Source organism: Hypomesus transpacificus, chromosome 10 (assembly GCF_021917145.1).
Source record: "Hypomesus transpacificus isolate Combined female chromosome 10, fHypTra1, whole genome shotgun sequence".
In the NCBI taxonomy this organism is placed as follows: Eukaryota; Metazoa; Chordata; class Actinopteri; order Osmeriformes; family Osmeridae; genus Hypomesus; species Hypomesus transpacificus.
Genome location: NC_061069.1, coordinates 97,636 through 123,733, shown reverse-complemented (window position 1 = coordinate 123,733; position 26,098 = coordinate 97,636). Strand labels below are relative to the sequence as shown.

General features: G+C 40.8%; 1 protein-coding gene across 3 annotated transcripts in view; it reads right to left on the bottom strand.

Moving 5' to 3' along the window:
• Positions 1-1,732: 1,732 nt before the first annotated feature.
• kncn (kinocilin) overlaps positions 1,733-26,098 on the bottom strand; it is a 43,380-nt gene continuing 19,014 nt past the window's right edge. The window contains exons 2-6 of one of the 3 annotated variants that reach the window (XM_047027248.1): positions 10,678-10,772; positions 6,052-6,120; positions 5,834-5,905; positions 3,992-4,085; positions 1,733-3,165 (exon numbers count right to left, since the gene is read on the bottom strand). In XM_047027248.1, the coding sequence (XP_046883204.1) occupies positions 3,090-3,165; positions 3,992-4,085; positions 5,834-5,905; positions 6,052-6,120; positions 10,678-10,750 (384 nt within the window). In that variant the 5' untranslated portion in view covers positions 10,751-10,772 and the 3' untranslated portion in view covers positions 1,733-3,089. Of the gene's footprint in view, positions 3,166-3,991; positions 4,113-5,833; positions 5,906-6,051; positions 6,121-10,677; positions 10,773-26,098 lie in introns of all 3 variants that reach the window. The other 2 variants (XM_047027245.1, XM_047027246.1) reach the window with 2 other exon arrangements.

Below are 26,098 nucleotides of genomic sequence, written 5' to 3'. Positions count from 1 at the left end.
CAAATTTCAAGACTTTCGGGACCCAAATCAAAATTTCGCGACAGATCTTTGGGTAATCACTTTCTCTCCTAAAGGCATGTGCTCCTCGACGCTTTTGGTCTTTTTAAATCTACCTATTTGTATTATCCGTGTGGTCCTTTTGCCATTTAAAATGCTATCCTTTCCCGGTTTTCTGCAGCCACAGTGCGCGCGCATCCCGATTGTTTACAAACAAATAATTGGTCTATACAAAGCTCTACACGGACAAGGACCTAGCTACATTGCTAACTCCCTTATAAACTACCAGCTAGAACACTGCGATAATCAAATGCAGGCCTATTAGAGGTCACCAGAAGCAGTCATAAGAAGATTGGTGATTCGGCCTTTGCTAATTATGCCCCAAAACTATGGAACAAATTACCCATAAATATTAGGGAAGCAAACACGCAAGACATTTTTAAAAGACAGCTTAAAATCTACCTTTTTACCAGAGCATTTAAGTAATTTTATCTCAGAAGGGTTTTACTACTTTTATTAGTTATATTATTGTTGCTATTTTAATTATTACTTTTATCACTTGTATTATTGTTTTTATTGATTTTATGTAAACCACCTTGAGCTACAATTCTTGTATGAAATGTGCTATATAAATAAAGTCTTACTTACTTACTTATTTAGCCATCATGTTTGACTCAGTTTATCATCAAATTTTGTTGAGTGTGTTGAATGTTTCATTCCAAAATACAGAATTTTTGTTTAAATGCAAGGTTTCATCATTGTGCAAAACAAAGAATGTTTAATTTAGAAATATTTGACAAAATGCTTTATTCTTGCATGCCCATGTGCATTTTTGCAATATGTAGGATTTTCTTTTACGATTTCATGGAAATCTTCCAGTGCATATATATATATTTTTTTTATCCAATCACTGCAGTTGTTTTATGTTGTAGATCTTGTGAGGTGACATGTAAGTGAGGTGTTAACATATTTTTTACTTTGAAATAATGGTCCAGATCACTGTTACTGCGGAATGACACGGTAAATATTGAGTAATAAGTGAAGAGTTAACATGTTTGTCACTTTAAAATAATGGTCCACATCACAAGTAGTTACTGCAGGATTACAAGGTAACGCTTGAGTAATTAGTGAGGAGTTAACATGTTTGTCACTTTAAAATAATGGTCCACATCACAAGTAGTTCCTGCAGGATGACAATGTAACACTTGAGTAATTAGTGAGGAATTAACATGTTTGTCACTTTAAAATAATGGTCCACATCACAAGTAGTTCCTGCAGGATGACAATGTAACACTTGAGTAATTAGTGAGGAGTTAACATGTTTGTCACTTTAAAATAATGGTCCACATCATAAGTAGTTCCTGCAGGATAACAATGTAACGCTTGAGTGATTAGTGAGGAGTTAACATGTTTTCACTTTAAAATAATGGTCCACATCACAAGTAGTTACTGCAGGATGACAAGGTAACGCTTGAGTAATTAGTGAGGAGTTAACATGTTTTCACTTTAACATAATGGTCCACATCACAAGTAGTTCCTGCAGGATAACAAGGTAACACTTGAGTGATTAGTGAGGAGTTAACATGTTTTTCACTTTAAAATAATGGTCCACATCACAAGTAGTTCCTGCAGGATGACAAGGTAACGCTTGAGTAATTAGTGAGGAGTTATACTGGTTTTCACAAGTAATAGGGCTATAATAAGTCTAATTTTATATTTGACACATACGGTACAGGCAAACATTTCTGTGAGGCACTAGTGATATTTTAACAAACATTGTAATCTGGAAGATGTGGTTTTGCACTTATCGCAACGTAAATGCAGGATGCAGATTGTTTTTGAAAAGAGAACATCAATGTTTATATTCATATCCTAAAGAGAAGTCCTCCTCAGGCGGCTACTGTAACATAAAGGTAGGTCTTTGGAGTCTGAGACATTGAACTGACACTCAAGAGCTCATAATAGTAAACTAATCCAAACATGAGAGTGTCAGCATCACTTCCTAATTATTAAAAATTATCATTATTTGTATTATACCATGTTTAAGTTTGAAATAAACCGAGGACATTCGTCCATCCTTTGGTAAGAGTAGGCAAAATCTCAACCTGTAGTTAACGTATTTGGGGGGATATAATATTCATAAACTGGTTTCCACAAAGAACCCATTTGAGGCACAAGCTTCTGAAAGGTTATGACCATGTTATGAGTAAAACAACCAAATTGTTCACTTTTTAGACATGTTACTTTTGTGATTAGTAATTAATTGGTTATTTTTTCTTAATTGGTCATAGTTCACAAGTAGTTCTCAAGAGAATACATTTATTTATTAATAACCAAATACCTACCAAGGAACTACCTTTGTTGTAAATTAGCTATTACTTACTGCTTAGTTAATCTTGGTTCCATATTAGTTCATAGTATTAAATTTGGTGTTAATGTAGAACTACCTATTACTTCCTGCATAGCTACTTGTTAACAACGGACCATTATTCTAAAGTGTTACCCAAGTTACTGTGTAGATACTTATCTCCCCCCACTGAAAGTCAGTGATGATGACGTATATGGACTCCAGTCATCAAGCCCTTAGACATGTTTTTTTACTCATATTACTCTGTGAGATAACTGTCATGAACTGGTTAAATTCAACTCAACATGAATGAAACCAAGTTGAATCAGTTAAACTCACTTAGTGTAAATACCAATCACCCACATTATTAATCAGCTTAAATTATTTTTGGTTGCGCAATTGGCCAATGTGGTGTTGTTGAACCCGAACAGTGTATCCCAAAGAGGGCAAGTGAGGAAGGAATCAAACTGACAAGCAACACAAGGACTCTGGTGACATGAGTGATCTTGAAAAACTGAATTTTGATTGAATGATGTTAACTAGCATACATTATTTAACGGTTAGATATATATTATATTCTCCATCCTAACATGGCAAACATCGACAATGCATTCAATTACCCACCTTGTCACTGTAACTGAGGCAAAAAAGCACCACAACAAAACACTATTATACAGAGTGAAATTGGTTTTCTTAGTTTCAAAGACAGAAAACACTTCTCTGCCCATATATGTGTTTGCAGGCGTCATGGGAGGTCTGGATCACCGGAGGTCTGCTTGAACTTCCTCCTGGACAATATGTCTGGCATGTCTGAAGATGTCCTACAACAGAATGATTGCAGTGTGTGTTAGGTCTAAAGTCTCACATTTGCATGTGTGTTTGTAAAGGAGAGATGGAGGAAGGACATGGGGAGAGCATGTCTGTGTGTGTGTTTCTTTGTGTCATCAGTGAGTGTCAAACTAGATCAGACACGCATGTTTCACAAGGCTGATGAATGACGGTCCCACATAAATGAAATAAGGGGTCTATCTTACCATGGCAGCAGCATAAAATGCAACTTGATTGCTTAAAAAAAGGCTGCATACTTTTATTTTTGGAAAATGGCCCATTTCTCTTTTAATGGTAAATGGACTGCATTTATATAGCACTCAAAGCGCTTGACATTTTTTGCCTCTCATTCACACACCAACAGATCTGCCATACAAGGCATTAGCCTTCCCATCGGCAGCAACTTGGGGTTCTTTGTCTTGCTCAAGGGCATTTCACCACATGGCCTGGAGAAGTCGGGGATCGAACCATGTGATTAACAAACATCTCGCTCTGTCCCTTGAGCCACAGCCACCACCAATGAGCTCAGTATTTTAGGTTTAATGTACTTTTTGACGATCATACTTTGATTAAATATTTATTAAACAAGTAACATTTTTGGTATGATGTTGAAAATGCTCACACTCAGTGGAAGCAAGCAAATGTGATGGTGTATGTCAAAATGAGCATGCCCGATACCCCAGATGATGCTGCTAACTTTGCTTGTCCCGGCAATGGCTTTGCTTGTCCCGGCAAAAGCTAAAAAGCTTTTAAATTGAACAAGTGTGATACATGTGTGTGTTTTCATACACATTTCATTTTGTGTGTGTGTGTACATACCCCTCATCTGGGGATACCTCTGCCACATGTCCAGGATCCACAAAAGTCCCCATGCGACTCTTAGAGTACTCCAGATTCATCTGGCTCTGAGTTGCTGTGAGAAGTGGGCCACAGCAAATAACTAAGGAGATGCACCAATATTTAAACAATGAACCAATGTGACTATGGATTGATCAGTGATTGACAACGTCTAGCTCAGGGGTCCCCAAACTACGGCCCGCGGGCCGGATACGGCCCGCCAACGCATTTGGAAGTTTTTTTTTTTTTTTTATTAAGTGGATGTTTTGATTTCAATAGCAATGAATATGAAAAAAGTTATTTACAATATTAATAATGCTCTTTTAATAGGCTGTGATGTGTACGAATGTACGGTGCATAACATAGTAATGAACTAATCTAGCATAATAAATACTAGTGCTGTCAGTTTAACGCGTTATTAACGGCGTTAACGCACACCCATTTTAACGGCGTACATTTTTTATTGCGCGAATAACGTTCCTTTTGGCCCAGCAATTGTTGTAGTCTTTTTCACATGCTGTTGCAACAACTACTGACGTTAGAAAAACTACAACACCACACCGGATCTAGCTACACCGGAAACAAAACAACAGGCACGCCGCACACACTTGTTTGGGCTTGCGAGCCGGCTAAAGAGTATTGGCTAACTTTGCGCTTTGAGTAGATGGCGAGCACGAGACGCCGAAATGGATGCCAAAGATTCTGAATGCAAAGTTTACTATTTAAAAATTGCCAAATGGTCCCATTGACAAGAGCAAAGTGATCTGTGTGTTTTGTCGTTGTGAACTGAGCTATCATCGCAGCACGTCTAGTCTGAAATACCACTTGATGGCAAAGCACACAGCTGATGCGAATTCTCCGCCCCCTCGTCAAAGCCAGGCGATTGCAATGTTATTTAAAAAAAAAAAAAACCATTTGCACAAAGTAATCCGATCCACTTTTCCATGTTGATAAAAGCAATAAAATGAAAAAAAAAATTGGACAAAAAGATATCAAGGGACATTTAGAATAGACAAAAATGTGCGATTAATTGGGATTAATCGCGAGTTAACTATGACATTAATGCGATTAATCGCGATTAAATATTTTAATCGTTTGACAGCACTAATAAATACATTTAAAATCATAATAAAATCTCCACAATAATACTGGTAGTTACTCCGGCCCAAGTAGTTTTCTGTTCCGACCCGGCCCCACATTAAAGAAAGGAAAATTATCTTGCCCTCGCAGACTAAAGTTTAGGGACCCCTGCTCTAGCTCATCAGTATATGGCTTTGTCATAAATATCTGGAGAGGACAGTAAATCTGACAGTAGATAATGTCTTATCTGGACATGTCACATAACTGTATTGCAGTCTTTTTGGGGAAGGTTTCTGGTCCATACACCATACACTTCACTTGAGATGAACTACTGTGAGTAAATTGTGGTGGTGATTCCCTGGGACTAATAAATACACGTTAATCTCTGCTCTGGTTGCTGCTGGAAGCCATTTCCATTTCATCACAAAGTATGAGGGTGTGAGGACCAAAATGTATCCACTCTTCAATGTAGTGGCTGTGGTTTTAGTCACAACATCCATGCTCCTGATTCAGTTCATGAAAATGCCCCAGCTAGCTCCCAACTGTTAAAATGTATGCTTTCTACTGGAACACCTGAGGAAGCCTATTGTGGAATAATTATCAAGGTCTGTTGCCGTCATAAATTTTTTCATTAGAAAAAAAACATCTTATGGATTTGAACGTTTGATAGATTTAATGGGAGTGTTTAATGAGAGCTTACTTCTAAAAAAAGGAAAACTGCAAACATGGTTGATTGATAGTTACCCTCTCGTTTCAGTGTCTCTGCTTGTGGCTCAGGAGCAGGATTGGTAGACATAGGGTGTACTCTGACGTTGCCTATAAGGGCAAAGGACATGGAAAAAGTTAAATAGAATAAATCTCTCCACATCCATCCTGAATAAGATGCAGAAGAAGTGGAGGATGTTCAAAGTTGTGGAAGCTGTATTTATTGGCAAAAAGCAAGCAAGCCCGATTAGACTTACCCAAGGCTGGGAGAATGTTGTTAATGTTAAGCCAGGCACTTATGAACGGATACACAGAGATTAGCAGGCCTGCAACAGATAAATGGGTTTTGTTGGTCGGTTTAATGATGCCATCTGACATGTAACTGTAGTTTACTCTAGCATTGGTTTTAAACAAGTATCCTGCTATTGGTAGAGCAGGAAACATTGTCTCTGCCTTGAAAATTGTTCCGCTGTGGAATGTGGATGTGGCCTTTATAGTGGCCTTTATAGTTTTATGTCTAATTGTCAGATGTATTGCAGTGATAGTTTGTATTGGATATTTGACTTTAAACTTTAATCAAAATGTAATGAAAGTGAGTGTTTGTAGAAGATAGTGTTTTGTTTGCCTTAGGTATATACATCCTAATCAGTGGCGCATAAGATTGATAGCTCCGCTGTCGGTGCTCACAATCCAAATGAGAGGTTAACAGAGGTGGTTGTTACAGTGACACTGTCTATGCTCCAAGCACCATTGGTTGAGATCCAAGGCAATTGTCATTAAAATTACATCACATTTCCCCAGAGTACCTTCACAAACACAGCTTAATAGTTGTCTCTCTGCTCATGCATATTCTATTTTGTATCAGTCTGCTAGCTTGATTTCAAACAGTTCACATTATAATAATAAAAAGATTTTTGTGGAAAAACGGGGTCCAGTCTGATCCATTCAATTGACTTAAACAATCCAGCAATCTTCAGAGCTGACTCGTATACATCTGAAACAGCACTGCACTCAGGCTCATCATAGTTATTGATTTGCCTTTTGAGCCACAGAGTTGGCATCAAACACTTGCCGGTCCAGAGGGTGTCTGTGACGCATGTTTGGGCCCAAAACACCATGCCAAGCTGCGACAAGAGTGAAAAGATCTTCGCAAGAACGCTCAACACCACAAAGCCTACTCAAATCTGTGAGTCTGAATGCTGAAGCACATTGGGACCAGTGCCACTGGGTCAATGTGGCCTGCTTCAGAGCGCATTCTCCATACAATATGTTTGTGTCTCTGTTAAAAGTAGGTTTCTTCGTGCATTTAAAGTGGTTTGACAGTTTCTATAAAATACACTTGTTAGAATGTATTTCTTATTAATGTATTTCTATGCCATGTTGTCTGTCAAAAGGTGGCAGCTCGTTGTTGCTCTCTGACATTGCACATCAGACATTCACTTGGCTCTTAGTAGTTCACCTTCCTGCTCACATGGCTTAAATTACACTGTCGTATCAAATGAACCCTGGGTTTGATGCTTTAATGAAAGTGAATGGAAAAGACATGCTCCACCAATCTCTTCCATGATATTCATGGGGGGGGGGGGGGAGAAAGTATCCCACACCTCTACCCTATATCCCCCTACTCTTACCCTTTACACCATATTAGACATGTACTCACCCAGCCCCCCAGCACCTAGGAAAATGCCCCCAACAGCATCAGCATCACACTCCCGGGACACCCCGATGATGATGCATCCTGCCACAATGCTGAGTAGGGCAGAGCCCACCCGCAAGCCATGGTACTCCCCAATGCTGACTGCGTTCATCTAGGTGGAGAGCCCCCACCTGCCACACACTGCCTAAGTCACCCCTTCACACAAACACTCATAGACTGTTACTGCCCTCACACACACTGTCTTGATAGACCCAAGCCCCTCAGATCATTGGGCATCCCTAGAGTTGGTGCCAGGTATGCCATTGTGGCCCCTCCCCGCTGCCTAGGTGTCACTCTCACTACAACTGACACAGAAACACTTTCTCTGACAACGACTCGGCAGTTCAGTTTTCGACTCCTTATACATCTTTAATTACACTGCTCTGGTTTCCCTTACCAACGGAAATTAAAAAGCCTTCTTCATTCACTCAAAAGACAGGGATACACACACACACAAATCTGATCGGGGTTGACATGCCTACTTCATTTTCCCTGGACATACCTGAGGAGTCAGGTGGCTGAGCCGTTAGGGAATCGGGCTAGTAATCTGAAGGTCGCCAGTTCGATTCCCGACCGTGTCAAATGACGTTGTGTCAAATGACGTTGTGTCCTTGGGCAAGGCAGTTCACCCTACTTGTCTCTGGGGAATGTCCCTGTACTTACTGTAAGTCGCTCTGGATAAGAGCGTCTGCTAAATGACTAAATGTAAATGTAATGTAGTCCCAGTGTCTCCTAAATCTACTGAAATGGAATGTGGACACTATCGGGCAGAGCTATAGACTCCTATGGAATGTGCACTGAAAAGCAGGAGGATGCATGGGATGAGCTAGGTAAGGGAGCCAGGGGTGAGTCCCAGGCTGCCATTGTTGGGTATTTGCATGGAAGGTTGAAGAAAATGTGTAATGAAAGGTTTTGAGAGTCCTCTGCGGTCGGGGCCCAAGGCCATCCATAAAGGCCTGTAGTTGCCATAGGAATAGCATATCCATGGCAACAGAGAGAGAAGAGGGTGAACAGGATTAACACCATCGAGTTGGGCTACAGATTAAGTTATTGTGCAGGAAGAAACACTTATTTCCTGTTCCATGCTACAGATTTGTCGGCCCTTTCATCCTTATGGTGATATCCTGGGTTTGAAAGACACATATGTGTCTTCATCCCCCCCCCCCCCCCCCCCCCCCCCCCTGTTTGAATCATTCATGATAAACCCACGGCACTACCGGTAGCTGACAGGCTCTTTTCTGCGTAAACTCATGTGAAGGTAGTATGATATGGGGGAATGTCTACCTACCTTAAAGGTCACATGCCATGAAAACTTCACTTTAGGAGGTTATTTAACATTAATATGAGTTCCCCTAGCCTGCCTTTGGTCCCCCAGTGGCTAGAATTTTCGATAGGTGTAAACCAAGCCCTGGGTGTTCTTCTCCGCCTTTGAGAAAACGCTTGTTTGAAAATCTGACCCTTGCGACATCACAAGGAGCCAGGCTACCGCCCTTCTCTCTGCTTTGCCCGACCCATGAAAAAGTGAGCTACCACCGTGCAAGGGCGAGTGCAATATCGTTTTTTCCTGGAGAGACATCATGGCGAGCAAACAAACGAAGCATAACAGTTGCTCAGTGCTTGGATGTACAAATCAAAAGTATTTTTTTTAGTTCCTTCATCCAAGCTTTTGCACAACCAGTATCTTAATTTGATTTTCGCTGGAATTAAGCCGACACAACTTCACAAAGTTTTGTATGTCTGCGCCAAACATTTCAGCCTCTACTGTTTCCTCAACTTGAGCCAATACAAAACTGGCCTTGCTGAAATAAAATTCTGGATCATTACTAACTCTCCTTCATCAAGCTACAAACCTTGGACAAGTAAGTTAACTAATGCTATATCATTTTGTTGCTTTACTGTATATGGTTACCTAGCTTGCTACCCTTAGAATGTGGCTGTAACATTAGCTCTGCAGCTAACAGCTGAGTTACTTTTAATGTAAAGATCGATGGCATCAAGTATGTGTGTGAATACAAACGCTGTAACGCCAGTGTTGTACACTTCTTTGTTATTTGGATAACCGTTATGCTGTTGGTCTTATGGCACGGGCGATATCCGCCTTTCTCCTCATTGAAATTATTTGAGTGTGCACCTCTGCAAACCAGGGTGATCAGATGAGAATGGCTAAATTCGAGGCATCTTACAGCAACGGGGCTACGAGCTAGCTGAGTTACTGTCACTAATGTAAAGGTAGATGGCATCAAGTATGTATGTGAATACAAACGCTGTAACGCCAGTGTTGTACACTTCTTTGTTATTTGGATAACCGTTCTGCTGTTGGTGTTATGGCGTGCGATATCCGCCTTTCTCTTCATTGAAATGACTATGAGTGTGCACCTCTGCAAACCAGGGTGATCAGATGAGAATGGCTAAATTCGAGGCATCTTACAGCAACGGGGGCTACGAGCCATTGCGATACATCCGTTGTAAACATTAGCGCATGTTGCCGCCCCTCTCCTCCTCATTAGCATTTAAAGCTACAGACGCAGAAACAGCGCGTTTTGAGGAAAGCTCATTGAGGGACTGCTCGTATAGTGGCAGTAATTAGGCGCCAAGGCTGAATTTCGGGAAAGATACTTCAGATACAGTAATAGGGAACCCTTAAGGCCTATAGAAAATGAAATGAGGGTGACCAAATGAGGGTTTAAAAAAACCCATTAGATCCAGATTTCCATGAGAATTACACAACAAACCACTCACGGGTCATTAAACTATCAGTAAGCAAGGCAGCTAATGTCCCCATATCTGTGAACATTAAGAGTTTGGTTCAAAACTCCCTGGTCGCAGTCACTTGACATCTTCGTACACTTGCAATAATGCCATTGTTATGCTCTCAATGGGTATTAACTAAATGGCATAACAATATTCAGCGTGTTATGATGTGGTTTGTGGCTGGACAATGAAAAACCACTTTGCTGCGTTCCTTCGTTTCATTCGTTTCGGGTTGAAACCATGACATTGTTCATTTGTTTTGCGCTAGGCAAAAATAAGTACCCCTAAATGATGTGTGGGACGATAATTACCTCATTTTATCTGGAGACATAAATGACAACAGTAGGCACATTCAGCTGTGGAATCTGCATTCTCATCTCCTCCAATGTTGAGATTCAAGACACATGGTAGTAAAAAAAAATGATGCTCTCTTTACCTCCATGCTGTTGCAGTGATGTGGGGCAACGTCGGCGGCTGTACAATGCCTCAGTGACTGCAGAGAGGAGCATAATCCTTGTCTAGAATAATAAACTGAGAGACATAAATAAAAGGTGTTTAACAGTATGCAACAGTATGGTCGTGATGCAGTCGGTGATTAATATGTTAGCTGAACACACTATACAGATACAGATACAGATTCCTTTAACTATAGATAGTGCATAGTGCCTGTGATAAAATTGGTGGCACACTTACACAGATTTCTGGAATTATAGATAGATAGTGCAATGCCCGTGATGCAGCTGGTGATGACAGATCTTCTCAGTGGTTTTGGTACCAATATTTCTCAGATCACAATTGAAATACTCTGTTATCTATGAAGTACTTGTTCAACCTCCACATCTATTCTAGTCAAATCCCCAATGCCTTGGTAGCCTACATTCATGCAAATTATTATATAGCCTTAATTTATCTGCTGTTTCCTACGTTATGTTGATCAAAATGTACTCTATTTGTTCTCTGTTAAATTGTCTTACCACCACAAACATCTAAACATAAGTTTAGTTCATAACATAACTAATTACATGTACAATGTTTGAGCCTGTTGTCATAATTGTAGGCCTAATTAGGGGCGGTTCTACACGGAGGCCTACAGGGGCCAGTGCCCCTGTAAAAATGTCCCTGGCCCCCCCTGTGGCCCCCCTGAGCTGACTGAACAAAAATAAACATATTTTTCCTGAAGTTTACACGTTTTTCTTCGTCTAGTAGTCATCATGAAACGAGGAAGGGACATTGCAGCCTTTTTTGCCCCAGTAAATAAAAAAGTTAGAGAAACATATCAAGGTATTGAGAGAGCTGGAAGAGAGAGAGCCAGAGCCATTTGTATGATTTTAATGTAAAGCAAAATTAAAGTATTTAACACTTTAATTCTGATTAAACACTGTGCCCTCTGAATAAACACTGTGCCCCCCTTGGCCCCCCCAGTAAAATTTGTCTAGAACCGCCACTGGGCCTAATTCACCATACATTTGCAATGTGCTGGCAGTTTTGACATCAGTATACACATTCATTTATGTAACAAAATTCACTGATCTACACTGAACGTATATCCACTTTTGTCATTCTGTTCGCTAGCCAGCCCCTATAAAAGCAGTTGATAATTGGTTGTAAAACCGAATTTGCACAAAAATAAACATATTTTTCCTGAAGTTTACACGTTTTTCTTCGTCTAGTAGTCATCATGAAACGAGGAAGGGACATTGCAGCCTTTTTTGCCCCAGTAAATAAAAAAGTTAGAGAAACATATCAAGGTATTGAGAGAGCTGGAAGAGAGAGAGCCAGAGCCATTTGTATGATTTTAATGTAAAGCAAAATTAAAGTATTTAACACTTTAATTCTGATTAAACACTGTGCCCTCTGAATAAACACTGTGCCCCCCTTGGCCCCCCCAGTAAAATTTGTCTAGAACCGCCACTGGGCCTAATTCACCATACATTTGCAATGTGCTGGCAGTTTTGACATCAGTATACACATTCATTTATGTAACAAAATTCACTGATCTACACTGAACGTATATCCACTTTTGTCATTCTGTTCGCTAGCCAGCCCCTATAAAAGCAGTTGATAATTGGTTGTAAAACCGAATTTGCTTCTAAATAACTAAACAGAATTTCCCTTACTATGCTTAGTTTAATTTCATTGCGAATGCATTTGTTAATCGGATTATTTGGATCGCGGTAGGCTACCTAGGCAGTTTTGACATTAGTAAACACATTAATTTATGTAAAGAAATGCACTGATCTATACTGAAAGTATTCCAATTTATATTGTCGTTCTCTCAGTTAGCCAGCCCCTTTGAAAGCAGCTGAATATTGGTTGTAAAAGCGAATTTGCTTCTAAATAACGAAACAGAATTTCCCTATTTTCCTTAGGCCCTACAACGCTTAGTTTCATTTAATTGCGAATGCCTTTGTTAATTGCATTAGTTTAGTTCAATTGTGTTAGGCTACTATCCGGTAGGCAGTTTTGACAACAGTAAATACATTCATTAATGTAAAATAATTAAATGACCTATACTGAAAGTATATCAACTTTATATTGTTGTTCTGTTAGCAAGTCCCCCCCCCACACACACACACAGATTCCTGTCATTATCAGAGAGATGATCAGTATGATGTGGACCACAAGAACATTAGGTAAACACTAGTACCTGCTGGTCAGAAAAGGGAATACCTTGACCAACTGACCCTTTGAACTCAAACAACTCCTGTTGTTTCCACTAATATAGGACTGAAAATCTTGTAAACCTTCCTTCTGGAAAATAGTTTTATACAAACAGGCCTGCGACGCAAACATATGTTGGATAAATTACGTTTATTTTCAACGATTGGATGCGAAGCGCCTGGGAGCACAGCCTTTTGGCGCCCAAAAGTATCAAATTGAAAAGGCCACACAGACTACCTCTGCAGTGATCATTTCGGCAGCTGGTCAAATTTTTCCGCAAGCCACAGATTATATTTGGTACATATTTGATATATTTGGATAAACAAACATGTTATCAAGATTTTACTATGTTAGTTGTAAGCTATAGCCCAGACCTTACTTTACTACGCTGGTAACAAACGGCCAACCAACACCATATGTTTAACGTGATGAACTAAATCCGATCAATTCTCAAAATCCAGATCCACAAAACACATGTAGACCAGATGGGCATAGCCTACTATGCACGGAACTGTGCGAGAGTGAAGATCAGGGGCCTCATGTATAAATGTTGCGTACGCACAAAAAGCTTGCGTACGATGGTTTTCAAGCACACTTTGTGATGTATAAAGATTTACTTGACGTGAGAATGTGCGGGCCGTCACGGAAACTTTTGAGCAGACGTGAGAATTTGCGGACCGTCCGCAAAGTCTTGTCTGGCTCTGTAACATGGCAAATTCTAACTGAGAAGTGCCGAGACTCACCAAACATTACAAAATAAAGTTTCCACTAGTACGTTTATGACGTTGACTATTCAAAAAACATAAAAATAAACGTTTGATCATTAATGTGGATGATCATATCAAAATGCCAAAACGGGAAACGCTATATTGCCTTCTGTTTATACCACCACCACTTAGTAACTTCTGTTAAACTTGAGGCTGTCAAAAGAACGACAAAATCATGCTGTTACAAAATCTCTGAACCCACAGCATTGATGGCCCTATAATAATAATGATAATTTTATTTGTAATGCACTTTACATTTAGCTAAATCTCAAAGTGCTGTCTGTTGTCACTAATACCTGATGACAGGTCGCCAAACAGGACACAATGGCTGTTTATCAATCCGAAGAACGCTGAGAACGCAAGTACATTCTTTTGAAGAACGTTCTGGCAAGCCTTCTTGCGGGAATGGTCTTGCAAGGACGCAAGGACGGAGAATGAATTGAGATGGTTAGGGTTTTCCTGGACTCGCAGCATTATGATAACACTGACTAACTACAAAAACTAGATCACAAAGCTAAAAAATGGTCCCTCTACCTGTAATTGTACGTTTTCTGTAGCCCTTGTGCTAACTTACAGTAGCCTACCTGTTAACTAGTGTCTGCACTGCACTGAGCTAGGTTATCAACAAGTCGGAGCAAATTTACAAATTAGCCGTTTCATCAATTAAATAAGAACATTTTCAGCGACTGAACTGCCTATTTCTCGTCACATTTTAATTCAGATGCTGATTTACACGTACCGTTTAGCTGAAATATGAAAAGTAAAAATTACAGTTGTAAGGTTTGTCCGCCTCACTTGACATCTTGCAATGACTTCTGGGAAATCAGAAGCGTTCTCGCTGGTCAAGTCACCATCCGATGCATCCTCGATAAAAGGGGCGTATCAGGAACATTTCCGGGTATTTTTGGCGTTCTTGGTGACTTGTGTTCTTTGGATTGGAACCGTACTTGGGCAATAAAAGGTGACGTCAAACGAGTTTGCAAGAACACAAGAACGGAAAAAAACGTGGATTGATGAACAGCCATTTTCTCGCCTCCACCTCTGTTGTCAGAACCTTGATCTCACAGTCACCGTATTTCTTCAAAGAAACGCTGCAGCGTTTAACGTTCATTTTTGGTGCTGCGTTTCTTCGAGGGCGGCGTTTATTCGAATAAATACGGTAATTCAGACAACGAAATGACCTCAGGAGCGCATTTATAGTCCATCTGCATATTAATTTATGGGAGGAGGCAAGGCGGGGTCAGTGGCTCGTTCACGTGCGGTCAATCTAACGTTGATTTTGATTTATAAAGGAAAGGTGCGCAGGACCTGGCGTACGACCGGTTTTATACATGTGAATATTTCTGTGCGTAGGTACTCGAGTTTTGGCCGTACGCCATCTTCTGGTATGAAAGCTGCGCAATCCTTTATACATGAGGCCCCTGGTCTGTCGTTCCACGCCTAGAATGGAACCCGCATTGTTGTTCTTCAATCCGAGGTTTGAAAGTCTGCCCAGCCCTCCTCTCCAGGGGCTTCGTGTATAAACGTTGCGTACGCACAAAAAGCTTGCGTACGCTGGTTTTCACGCACACTTTGTGATATATAAAGATTTACTTGACGTGAGAATATACGGGCCGTCACGGAAACTTTTGAGCAGACGTGAAACTGTGCGGACCGTCCGCAAAGTCTAGTCTGGCTCTGTAACATGGCGAATTCCAAAGTGCCGAAACTCACCAAACATTACAAAATAAAGTTTCCACTACGTTTATGACGTTGACTATTCAAAAAACATAAAAATAAAAGTGTGATCATTAATGTGGATGATCACATAAAAATGCCAAAACCCAAAATGGGAAATCCTATATAGCCTTCTTTTTAATCCGCCACCACTTAATAACTTATGTGTAACTTGAGGGTATCAAACTAACGACAAAATCACTTACGAAATGCATGTCACGCTAACCCTATAGCTGCCATGCTGTTACGATGCGCCACCACTCGTTTCTTCATTTAAAGTTTTACATCGGACCATTTCTTCTTAATTTCTGCCATGGTCCGGTTCTCTGAACCCACAGCATTTATGGACCTATAATAATAATAACGATTTTATTTGTAAAGCATTTTACATTTAGCTAAATCTCAAAGTGCTACAAGTTAAAAACAAGAAAGGGCGCTATTAGTGACAGTTTTCCACTCCGCCAACTTTCTTTTGTCGCCAATACCTGATGACAGGCCGCCAAACAGGACACATTTCTCGCCTCCACCTCTGTTTCCAGAACCTCGATCTCACAGTCACCGTATTTCTTTGAATATATGCCGCAGCGTTAAACGTTTATTTTTGGTCCAGCGTTTATTCGAGGGCGGCGTTTATTTGAAGAAATACGGTAATTCAGACAAAGAAATGACCTCAGGAGCGCATTTATAGTCTATCTGCATATTCATTTACGGGGGGGAAGCACCTTAGAGTTAACTTTACCAGGGAGGCTGAGAAGTGTGATACCCCTGTAGTTGGCACACACTCTCTAGTCCCCCTTTTTGAAAAGAGACTTCCATGCAATGTTAAAGAGGCATGTCATCTACGACACCCCATCCACATCCAAAGCTTTCAGCACATCTGGTCGGATCTCATCAATCTCTTCAGTTGTTTGACTACCTCAGTGACCTGCCCCAGGAAACTTTAATCTGATCCCGCATCAGCCTCTGGCTCTGCTTCTATCATAGAGGGCATGTTTGGATTTAGGAGTTCTTCAAAGTGTTCTTTCCACCGCCAAATAACCTTCTAGGTTGAGGTCAACAGCATTCCCATCTTTGCTGTACACAGCTTGGATGGTTCCCCGCTTCCCCGTCCTGAGGTGGCAGACGGTTTTCCAGAAACGCCTTGGTGCGGAACGAAAGTCTTTCTCCATGACTTTTCCAAACTTCTGCCACAACCACTGCTTTGCCTCTCTCACTGCAGAGGCCGCAGCCCTTCAGGCTAGTTGGTACCTTGCAACAGGGCCGGCCCAAACCTTTATGGGGCCTTAAGCAGAATTGATTTAGGGGCCCCACTGTGACGCAAATATTATTATTTTTTATGCTTGATTATTCGCACACTATTTATCTAATGCACTAATTAGCAATGTTATTAGTTGTGTTGCTTACATCATAACATTGATTTTACCCTTACACAGTTTTTTATTTTAAAAGAAGCAAACCCACAAGATTGGTCAGGTGATGATTTGAACTTCAAGTATTCAAAGTCATACAGTACTAAGTGGTGTACTTAATGTGGTGTACTGAAAAGTAGCTAAATAAACCAGACAATGCATATATTGTACACAAGTTAACCTCTTTAATAGCTTATGGTTTAAACTAGCAACGTGCAAAAGTGCAAGGCATTCAACTCCAAATAACTTAAAGATAAACAGTATTTAGTTATTTCTTACAAAACTGATATTAAATTAAATACCTACAATATAAATAGGATTGTTGAAAATGAACCTGCTGTATCATCAACTGTAGCACTGGCACTTGGGGCAGGAGGCGTTGGTTGAGACCCAGCAGTGTTGTGCACGTTCATACCTCTCATGAATTCGTTCAAAGTTCAGTTCATACAAGTCAATATGAATCGTTCACGTTCAGAGTTCACCATTTAAATTCTGAATGCGTTCATAGTTCAGTTCATTTCATAGTTTTAATGCGGAAATTGCAAATTAAAGACTTAACTTGTTTTTTAACACATAGGGTGACCAGACGTCCTCTTTTACTCGGACATGTCCTCTTTTCAAGACCTAAAAATGCGTCCGGCAGGGATTCCAAAAACGTCTGGGAGTTCGTCTTGTTGGATGTTTTTGTTTCTCTGGGTCTTGACCACCGTACCATAGACATATATACATGTTAACAAACTATTAATTACGACCTTACAAGTTTTGACAAGTGTACAGTGCCCTCCAAAAGTATTGGAAAAGTGAGGCCAATTCCTTTATTTTTGCTGTAGACTGAAAACATTTGGGCTTGACATCAAACGATGAATGTGAAACCAGAGATCAACGTTTCAGCTTTTATTTCCAGGTATTTACATCAGGATCTGATGCACAAATTAGAAAATATCACCTTTTTGTTCGAACCCACCCATTTGTCACGTGAGCAAAAGTATTGGAACATGTGACTGACAGGTGTGTTTTGTTGCCCAGGTGTGTCCTATTACATACATTATTCAATCAATAAATACCACTGAATGTCTACACTCAGGTTCAGATTGGGTAAGATAGGTTTTGTCTATGCAGACTGTATTCAGAGGTGAAAACAACATGAAAACCAGAGCGCTGTCTTTGGGTGAAAAACAAGCAATTGTGAGTCTTAGAGAAGATGGAAAATCAATCAGAGCCATTGCAGAAACATTGGCCATAGCCAGTACAACCATTTGGAATGTCCTGAAGAAGAAGAAAACTACTGGTGTACTAAGTAACAGACGTCGAACAGGTAGACCAAGGAAAACATCAGCAGTTGATGACAGAAACATTGTGAGAGCTGTAAAGAAAGACCCTAAAACAACTGTTAGTGAGATCAGCAACAACCTCCAGATGGCAGGAGTGAAGGTATCACTATCTACTGTTCGCAGAAGACTTCATGAACAAAAGTACAAGGGCTACACCAGAAGATGCAAACCACTCATTAGCAAGAAGAATAGGAAGGCCAGGCTGGAATTTGCCAAAAAGTACAGAGATGAACCTCAAAAATTCTGGGACAAAGTTTTATGGACTGATGAGACAAAGATTAACTTTTACCAAAGTGATGGAAAGGCTAAAGTTTGGAGAAAGAAAGGAACTGCTCATGATCCCAAACACACAAGCTCATCTGTGAAACACGGTGGAGGTAATGTCATGGCTTGGGCTTGCATGGCTTCTTCTGGGACGGGCTCATTAATCTTCATTGAGGATGTAACACATGATGGCAGCAGCAAAATGAACTCGGAAGTCTACAGAAACATTTTGTCTGCCAATTTAAGGAAAGATGCAACCAAACTGATTGGCAGAGCCTTCATCATGCAGCAAGATAACGACCCAAAACACACTGCCAAAACAACAAAGGAGTTCATCAGGGGCAAGAAATGGAAGGTATTAGACTGGCCAAGTCAATCTCCAGACTTAAACCCTATAGAGCATGCATTTTACCTGCTTAAGAGGAGACTGAAGGGAGGAACCCCACAAAACAAACAACAACTGAAAGAGGCTGCAGTGAAAGCCTGGGAAAGCATCAAAAAGGAAGAATGCAAAAGTTTGGTGACGTCAATGGGTCACAGACTTGCTGCAGTTATTGAAAGCAAAGGATTTGCAACTAAATATTAAGTCTTATTCACTTAAATATGTTTTAAGTATATCTGTTCCAATACTTTTGATCACATGACAAATGGGTGGATTCAAACAAAATGTGATATTTTCTTAGTTGTGCATCAGATCCTGATGTAAATACCTGGAAATAAAAGCTGAAACGTTGATCTCTGGTCTCACGTTCATTATTTGATGTCAAGCCCAAATGTTTTCAGTCTACAGCAAAAATAAAGGAATTCGCCTCACTGTTCCAATACTTTTGGAGGGCACTGTATCTCCCTTACGTCCCACCTTCTTGCGCGAGCAAGAAGTGTTGCCAGATGCACGATCATTATCCTCCAAATACTATAATTTTGAGCCTTTGGTAGCTACGATACTTCGGCATTTCCAATCTGGCAACACTTAGCACCTTACCGCCTCCAAGCACTAACACAAACTTCTAAGAAAATAAGACAACTATTGTCACTTCCTAGATAAAAGGCTCAACAGTTTAATGAAGACGACTGTCAAGCTCAATCTATGCGAAAATTATCGATGGGAAAATAGTAGATAGCGCTGAACATGAACAACGCGCCTCACAGCTGAAAGTTTATGTAGCGCGATTGCATGAACTGGTTAATGAATGAATTTGTCCTGATTGCACAAGGACAGGGTTCCAAATTATTATTCATCCGCAAAATCATGGCTTTTAGTAGTAGTTTGCTTCTGGAGTGTAGTCCGTGCAAAATGGCTTAGGCTTAGTTACATCTTCGGAACGAGAAACAATGTTGCCTTTGACTTGAATGTGCGAATGGTGCTCTTAGCCCACGAGTTAGGTTTGGGGTATGGGAAAATAAATGCATCTTTCCCACTATGGTCAAATGTGGCACTTTGGATAACATCAATGACCAATGAAAGCATTGCTGTATTGTCTTCTCCCCACACCCCCACCCACACTGCTCCACTGCCTTCCTCAATTTGTTTTACGGATCAATAAAGTATTTAATTAATGTGTTATTTAGTCAGTTTTACAGTAGGCCCCACAGGCTTTTCCCTTTAATATCAGGGTGGACAAAATTTAGATAATGTCGCCTACCAATATACATATTTTTTTTTTTACTTTAGTGGCAAAAACATAACTTTAACTATAAAACTTGGCCAAATGAACAGTAAGTTAATACACTAAGCATTACATTTTAGTGGCAGGAATTGAGAGAGGGCTGGAGTCACTGCAAAGGACCAGGGAGCAGATCAGGCAGGCTTTCTGGTGTTGGTATAGAAAAGCAGAGGAGAATGGAAATCACCTGGTAGCCATAAACACCATGCTGGAACCTATTTAACCCATGAGGTGGGGAAGCAGCTTATCGCAGTGTACCACCGCATGTCAAGTGACAGCCTGCTGCAGCGAATGCAGCATTGAGGCACTCAGAATGCAAACGAGTGCCTCAACTCTGTTGTATGGGTGCGGTGTCCAAAAAGCAGAGTTGAGGCAGCAGCCAGTATGGCCATCTCCACTTTTAATGAAGGTGCCGCTGCCATGCTAAGTGTAATGGAGAGGTTGTGGCTTCAGAGCACAGTTGTTACAGTTAATGCCATGAGGGAAACTGATCGGTTCCGAATGTCCAAATCTTAGGCTTACGCAACCAGCATGAAGCAGAGACGCAAGTGTCTGAGAACTGCAATACTGAATAGGCATCAGCTAGATAGGGATGAGGGTCCAACATATGAAGCAGGCATGGAAAAGTAGGCTGCACACATAAGTTAGGCTATAGGCAAAGTTAAGCAGGATGGACAACCACCAAACCAGGGTGGAAGTTCTAGTAGCAGTGTGTCTGTGCGGGTGCGTGTGTGTTTTACTACAGTTCTGTTCAGTTAAAACCCAATACTGGTTACATTTTCAGTTTGAATGTGTTTGGGATGTTTTCTGTTGTTGTTGCTAAGGTCTTGATGAGATATTTTGTCTGTAAATAGTGCTTTCAAATCCATTTGTACACAATTTTACAACACTCTTTTTTTTAAACCCGTTTTCTCAAAATGGTTTTTCTCATGCTCTGAGCGTGAAATCTCCACTTCTGTATTACATACATCAAACTTTCTATTTATCTTCCTATTTACTTTGTCTAGGAGTTTACAGAGGGGTTTGTTAATAAATGTTTCATAGCCTGATTTATCTGGAATTTTATTCAAAAAAAGTGGCGAAAATCGTTCGAGTGTTGACAGTATTTTCTGATTTCTGAAGTGATGAAAAGAGATATCAAAAATCTCCTCTGTAAAAAACTTTATATTCAAAAGTATCAACAAAAGGACAAACAAAGTTTTTACCTTGCTTTAACCAATAGTCAGATTTCAGTTCTGGAAAAGTGTGCATATTTAATTAAATAAATAAAAAATATTCAGAAAACTTGTAATGCCAAAAAACGTTGTCTTAATATAAGTAATCAACTGGGGAAGTTTAATGGTGATATCTATCAGTTAAATATTTTACCCTATTAACCTGTGGTGTCTGGCCTTAAGAGAAGGAAAACATTCCGTAACGTTTTAGCTAGATCTCCGATAATATGAACGTGTTCACCGTTCAATTTATTATTTGTCATTAAGTTTCATTCAGTTCATCGTTCTCATAAAAATGAACGCGTTCAAGAACGCGTTCATGCACAACACAGAGACCCAGCTCCAAAATATTTCAACAGTGTTCCTAGGGAAGATTTTATGAGTAAATAGTAGACGGATCAGAATATGAATTTAACAACATAAATGATTTCACAGAGCAGCAAGCCATCTGTACACTTGAAACCACAACTCTTAATCTATAACTAGCTAATTGAGGCATAATGATATTGGAATATTATATAACAATGACCCCAAAAGTGTAGGATCTATGCAAGCTACTCTATGCTAGCTTTGTTAGCGAGCTTAACTGTCAAGTAGCAAGCTTATGTTAGCTCACAACGTAGCCTAGTTAGCAACCCTACCTTATAGCAAAGTTCAATGGCAATCGAAATTTATTTTGAAATGTATTTAGCTAGTATGCACTCGCCTAGGTAAATCCACATAGGTGAATGCATACTAGCAAATACAATTTTAAAGGGGGGGATCTAGCTATTGTTATATTTTGTAAGATAGCTAGTCTAAGGATGTGTCTACTACTGTCAGTTTGTAGATTACATTTACTGACTAGAGATAGATGCATCAAACAAGCCTTCAACGTTAGCTAGAGCTAACTACCTATCATTTTAGTGTAACACTGTAGCTGTGTCTACTACCGCGCACTTGTGCACTTCGAGCAGTGACTTTCAGTGCTTAGTGCCCTTCACTCACAAAACCTGCAGAATTCAGTGCACTGAAAGTACCCGGATGGCGCACTGCAAACGGTCTGGGGACGTGGATCGTCACCTTGCTGGGGGAGAAGGAGCTGGAACTGGTGCGGGAGGTAGAGCGCGACCAGTTAGATCTGGTTGGGCTTACTTCTACGCACAGTCTTGGCTCTGGATCCGTACTCCTGTATAGGGGATATATTCTATTCTTCCCTGGAGTTGACCAGGGTATGAGGCGACAGGCGGGTGTGGAGATTCTCTCAGGCCCCCGGCTGAGCACCGCTTATATGTTGTGGGGGGGAAACTCTGACTGTTGTCTGTGCCTTTTTGGAGACCCTGGATTGAGTCCTACATAGGGCCCCAGTAGGGGACTCCATAGGGGTGCTTGGACAGCCTCCCCAATCTGAACCAGAGTGGACATTTGTTGTTGGATTTCTGTGCTAGTCATGGATTATCTGTAAAAACACCATGTTCGAACATAAGGATGCTCATAAGTGTACGTGGCACCAGAGCACTCTAGGCCGAAGGTTGATGATCGATTTTGTAATCGTGTTGTTGGATCTGACACCGTATGTTTTGGACACTCGGGTGAAGGGAGGGGCTGAGCTGTCAACTGATCACCATCTGGTGGTGATTTGGGTCAGGGGCTGATAATGTGCGTACGCCTTCCACGCAAAGGTTGTGATTTATAAAAACAAACTTGACGGGAGAATGTGCGGTCCTCCACGCAAACTCTGACCCTCCCGTAGGCCTACGCACATTTTGGAAACAGTTGGAATTGGCGACGCAGATGACTGTACTGTAGTCAGACTGCAGAAATTGAATGTGGGAAGAACATTTCTCGTAATATTTACATGTTTGGTTTTCCTCGTTCACGTTTTTTTCATTCAATTTCATGATTATCATGAAGATTACATCCAGCAGTGTTAATTGCGCTTGTACTGAGTGATAATTGTTCCATAAAAACCTTGTACAATCCAACTCAAATTTTAAATCAAAATTCAGCGCTTCCTTACCATCAGATTGTCCACTACGGGGATGCAGGAGGGGGAGATTCCCCGACTGCATGGAATACAGGATAACATCACATATGCTACCGTTAAATAACTGCAGAACACAGTGTATAACTAAATGTATGTATTTAATACTGTGCAAATATCCTCATGTGTCAAAAACTGGAAATACAGTCGTTAAGCTCCCGTGAATCGCTACACTCTACGTCCTCGTTATCAGTACAGACTTTAATCTACTGTTCATAACAAAGCGCTTTTGTTTTCAAATTGTATCTCGACTCGCAGTATCACTGGCACAGTTGACGCCACTGCACGTTTTTTTTTAAATTGGTGATCTACCTATGTGATCTACAGGCCACAACATTTTCGGAGTTTTCGGGCTCCACCAATAGGCTGGTGTCTGAGAAGTTGTCATGCGCTATGATTCACCGTAAATAACAATCGCATGCCAGGGTCATGATGAGATACTAGATTAGCATTCATGAGGTGCTTTGCATTGACTATTTATGGTTAAAAATGGGCGTGTTCAGGGCGGGGTACAATGCTGATTCACGTACGCACACTTGTGGGTAATCTGTGATTTATAAAGGGAACATTGCGTACAGGTGTGCGTATGCACGGTTTTATAAATCTGAATTTTTGTGTGCGTACGCCATTTTAGGCTTTTGGGCGTACGTACACTTTTAGTAATAATCCTACGCACAGTTTTATAAATGAGACCCCAGGTACTCTCTCGCTTTTTTGAGATTTTGGATGCCGTGAAACTGTTAAAGGCAAGAGAAGGACAAGGACTATCCCGAGCTCTCGGAGCTCCAGTGGATTATGGATCTGGCCTTTTTGGTCGACATGCTGTGTCGTGTAGATATTTTGGGGAGTGACAAAGACTAGAGCCAAAAAGGGCGGTCCCCCGTCCTACGTCACACCGGTGGCTTTGTTGAAAAGCTAGCATTTTACAGCAAAATAAATTCTTTTTTAGATTTGCATAGAAAAGAGGTGTCAATGTACTTTGATATACACTGTATGTTCATTTTACCTACCGAACTGTCGTTGTTTACATTTACATTACATTTAGCAGACGCTCTTATACAGAGCGACTTACAGTAAGTACAGGGACATTCCCCCCGAGGCAAGTAGGGTGAAGTGCCTTGCCCAAGGACACGTCATTTGGCACAGCGGGGAATCGATCCGGCAATCTTCTGATTACTAGCCCGACTCCCTCACCGCTCAGCCATCTGACTCCAGTTTTTCAACTAGGACAAGGTAAAATCGGTTTTGCAATCAATTGCCCCTTTAAAGCATTTTCACACTCTGCTAAAAGCCAGTGGGCAAGTCACCAGCGCCGGCCTGAATAAGCAAATAACCAGATATGCAACACTGATTGAAAACCTACACGAAAGCTTTGTGACACTTCAATGATGTTTGCTCGGTGACGCGTAAGCGGAGCTTAAGTTATTTCTTCACAGATAACTAGTGTTACTGATAATATTGTATTTTACTGGGCAATATAAGGCCTCTTATGACACCTAGGCCTACTACTAAACATACAAAATATACTTACCGAAAGCTCTCGAGGTGTCTGCCTCGCATCCCAAGTGCAGCCACGACGAGTCTAACCGCTTGACCCACCCAGATGCCTTAAAAATCACTGGAACGCAATACCGCCAACTGGTGGTATGGAGGCTTTACAGCTACCGAGGCACATATCGTCGCACATGCACACGCACACAAGTTGTGGATTTGTACCACGGCAGAAGTGTAGCAAAAGTCACGTGTACAAACACAGCCAATTGAGAGGCCAGCCTTTGTGACTACATATTTAGACAATGTTTTACACATACACAAATCTGAGTGCGCATTTGTGGATCCTTGTACGCATTTGTGGATACTAGTACACATTTGTGGATCGTACACATTTGTGGATCGCGGTACGCATTTGTGAATCTTGCTGTGCATTCGTGAATCTTGCTGTGCATTCGTGGATCGTGCTGTGCATTTTTGAAAAGTTTTCGTACAATAATAGCCCCATACATACATTTATATACATTATATACATTTATTTATGTATGGCTGCGGGAATTAAGGATGCTGAGGGTGCTGCAGCACCCCCTGACAGCACGTGAATTTAAAATGATATTACTTTAAAATCCACCACCGCAGAATAGCCCCGCAGTAGCGGACTGGCCATCGGGAACACCGGGAGAAGAATAACGATGGAAAACGAGGATAAGAAATGTAAGGGTGGGGCTGAAAAATAAAGAGAAAAAAAGACAACACTTTCACTAGGCAAGGTTTTACCAATTAAAAAACAGCAATTTTTATTTAACACAAGGCTCAAAAAACTATTTTGCGCTCAAATAAAGGCCAAAAAAGTTGGCCTTTAAGTATCGAACTCATAGCATCACATCAAACACAGACTATACATGCATTAGCAGTTAGCTGTGGTGGCGTAGCTATACGGGGGCCGGTTCTGGTGGGCTGGTCTGGATAAAAGTGCAGGGCCTATTTTTACTCCCAGTCCGTCCATGCTGCCCCGCAACATTAAGCCACCCCCTGATAAAATATGTTCCTGAGGCTAAGCATTTGTTGTTAATGAATAGGATAACAATAAATTGTTGTGTAACAGCGATCCAAGTTTTGTTTATCACTGTAGAAATCTCAAATGTCATAATGATTTGCCAATGCAAGAGAGTACTGGCACCTTTTTTTTCCACTTCAAGCACTGCTTAGAAGTCCATGTCTTGTTAAAAACTCTACATTCTGTATCAACCTTTAGTTTTTCATTTTCGAGGGCTAACTCTCCTGTCGGTGAGGTTCCGCAAGCGCACATTTGTAAAT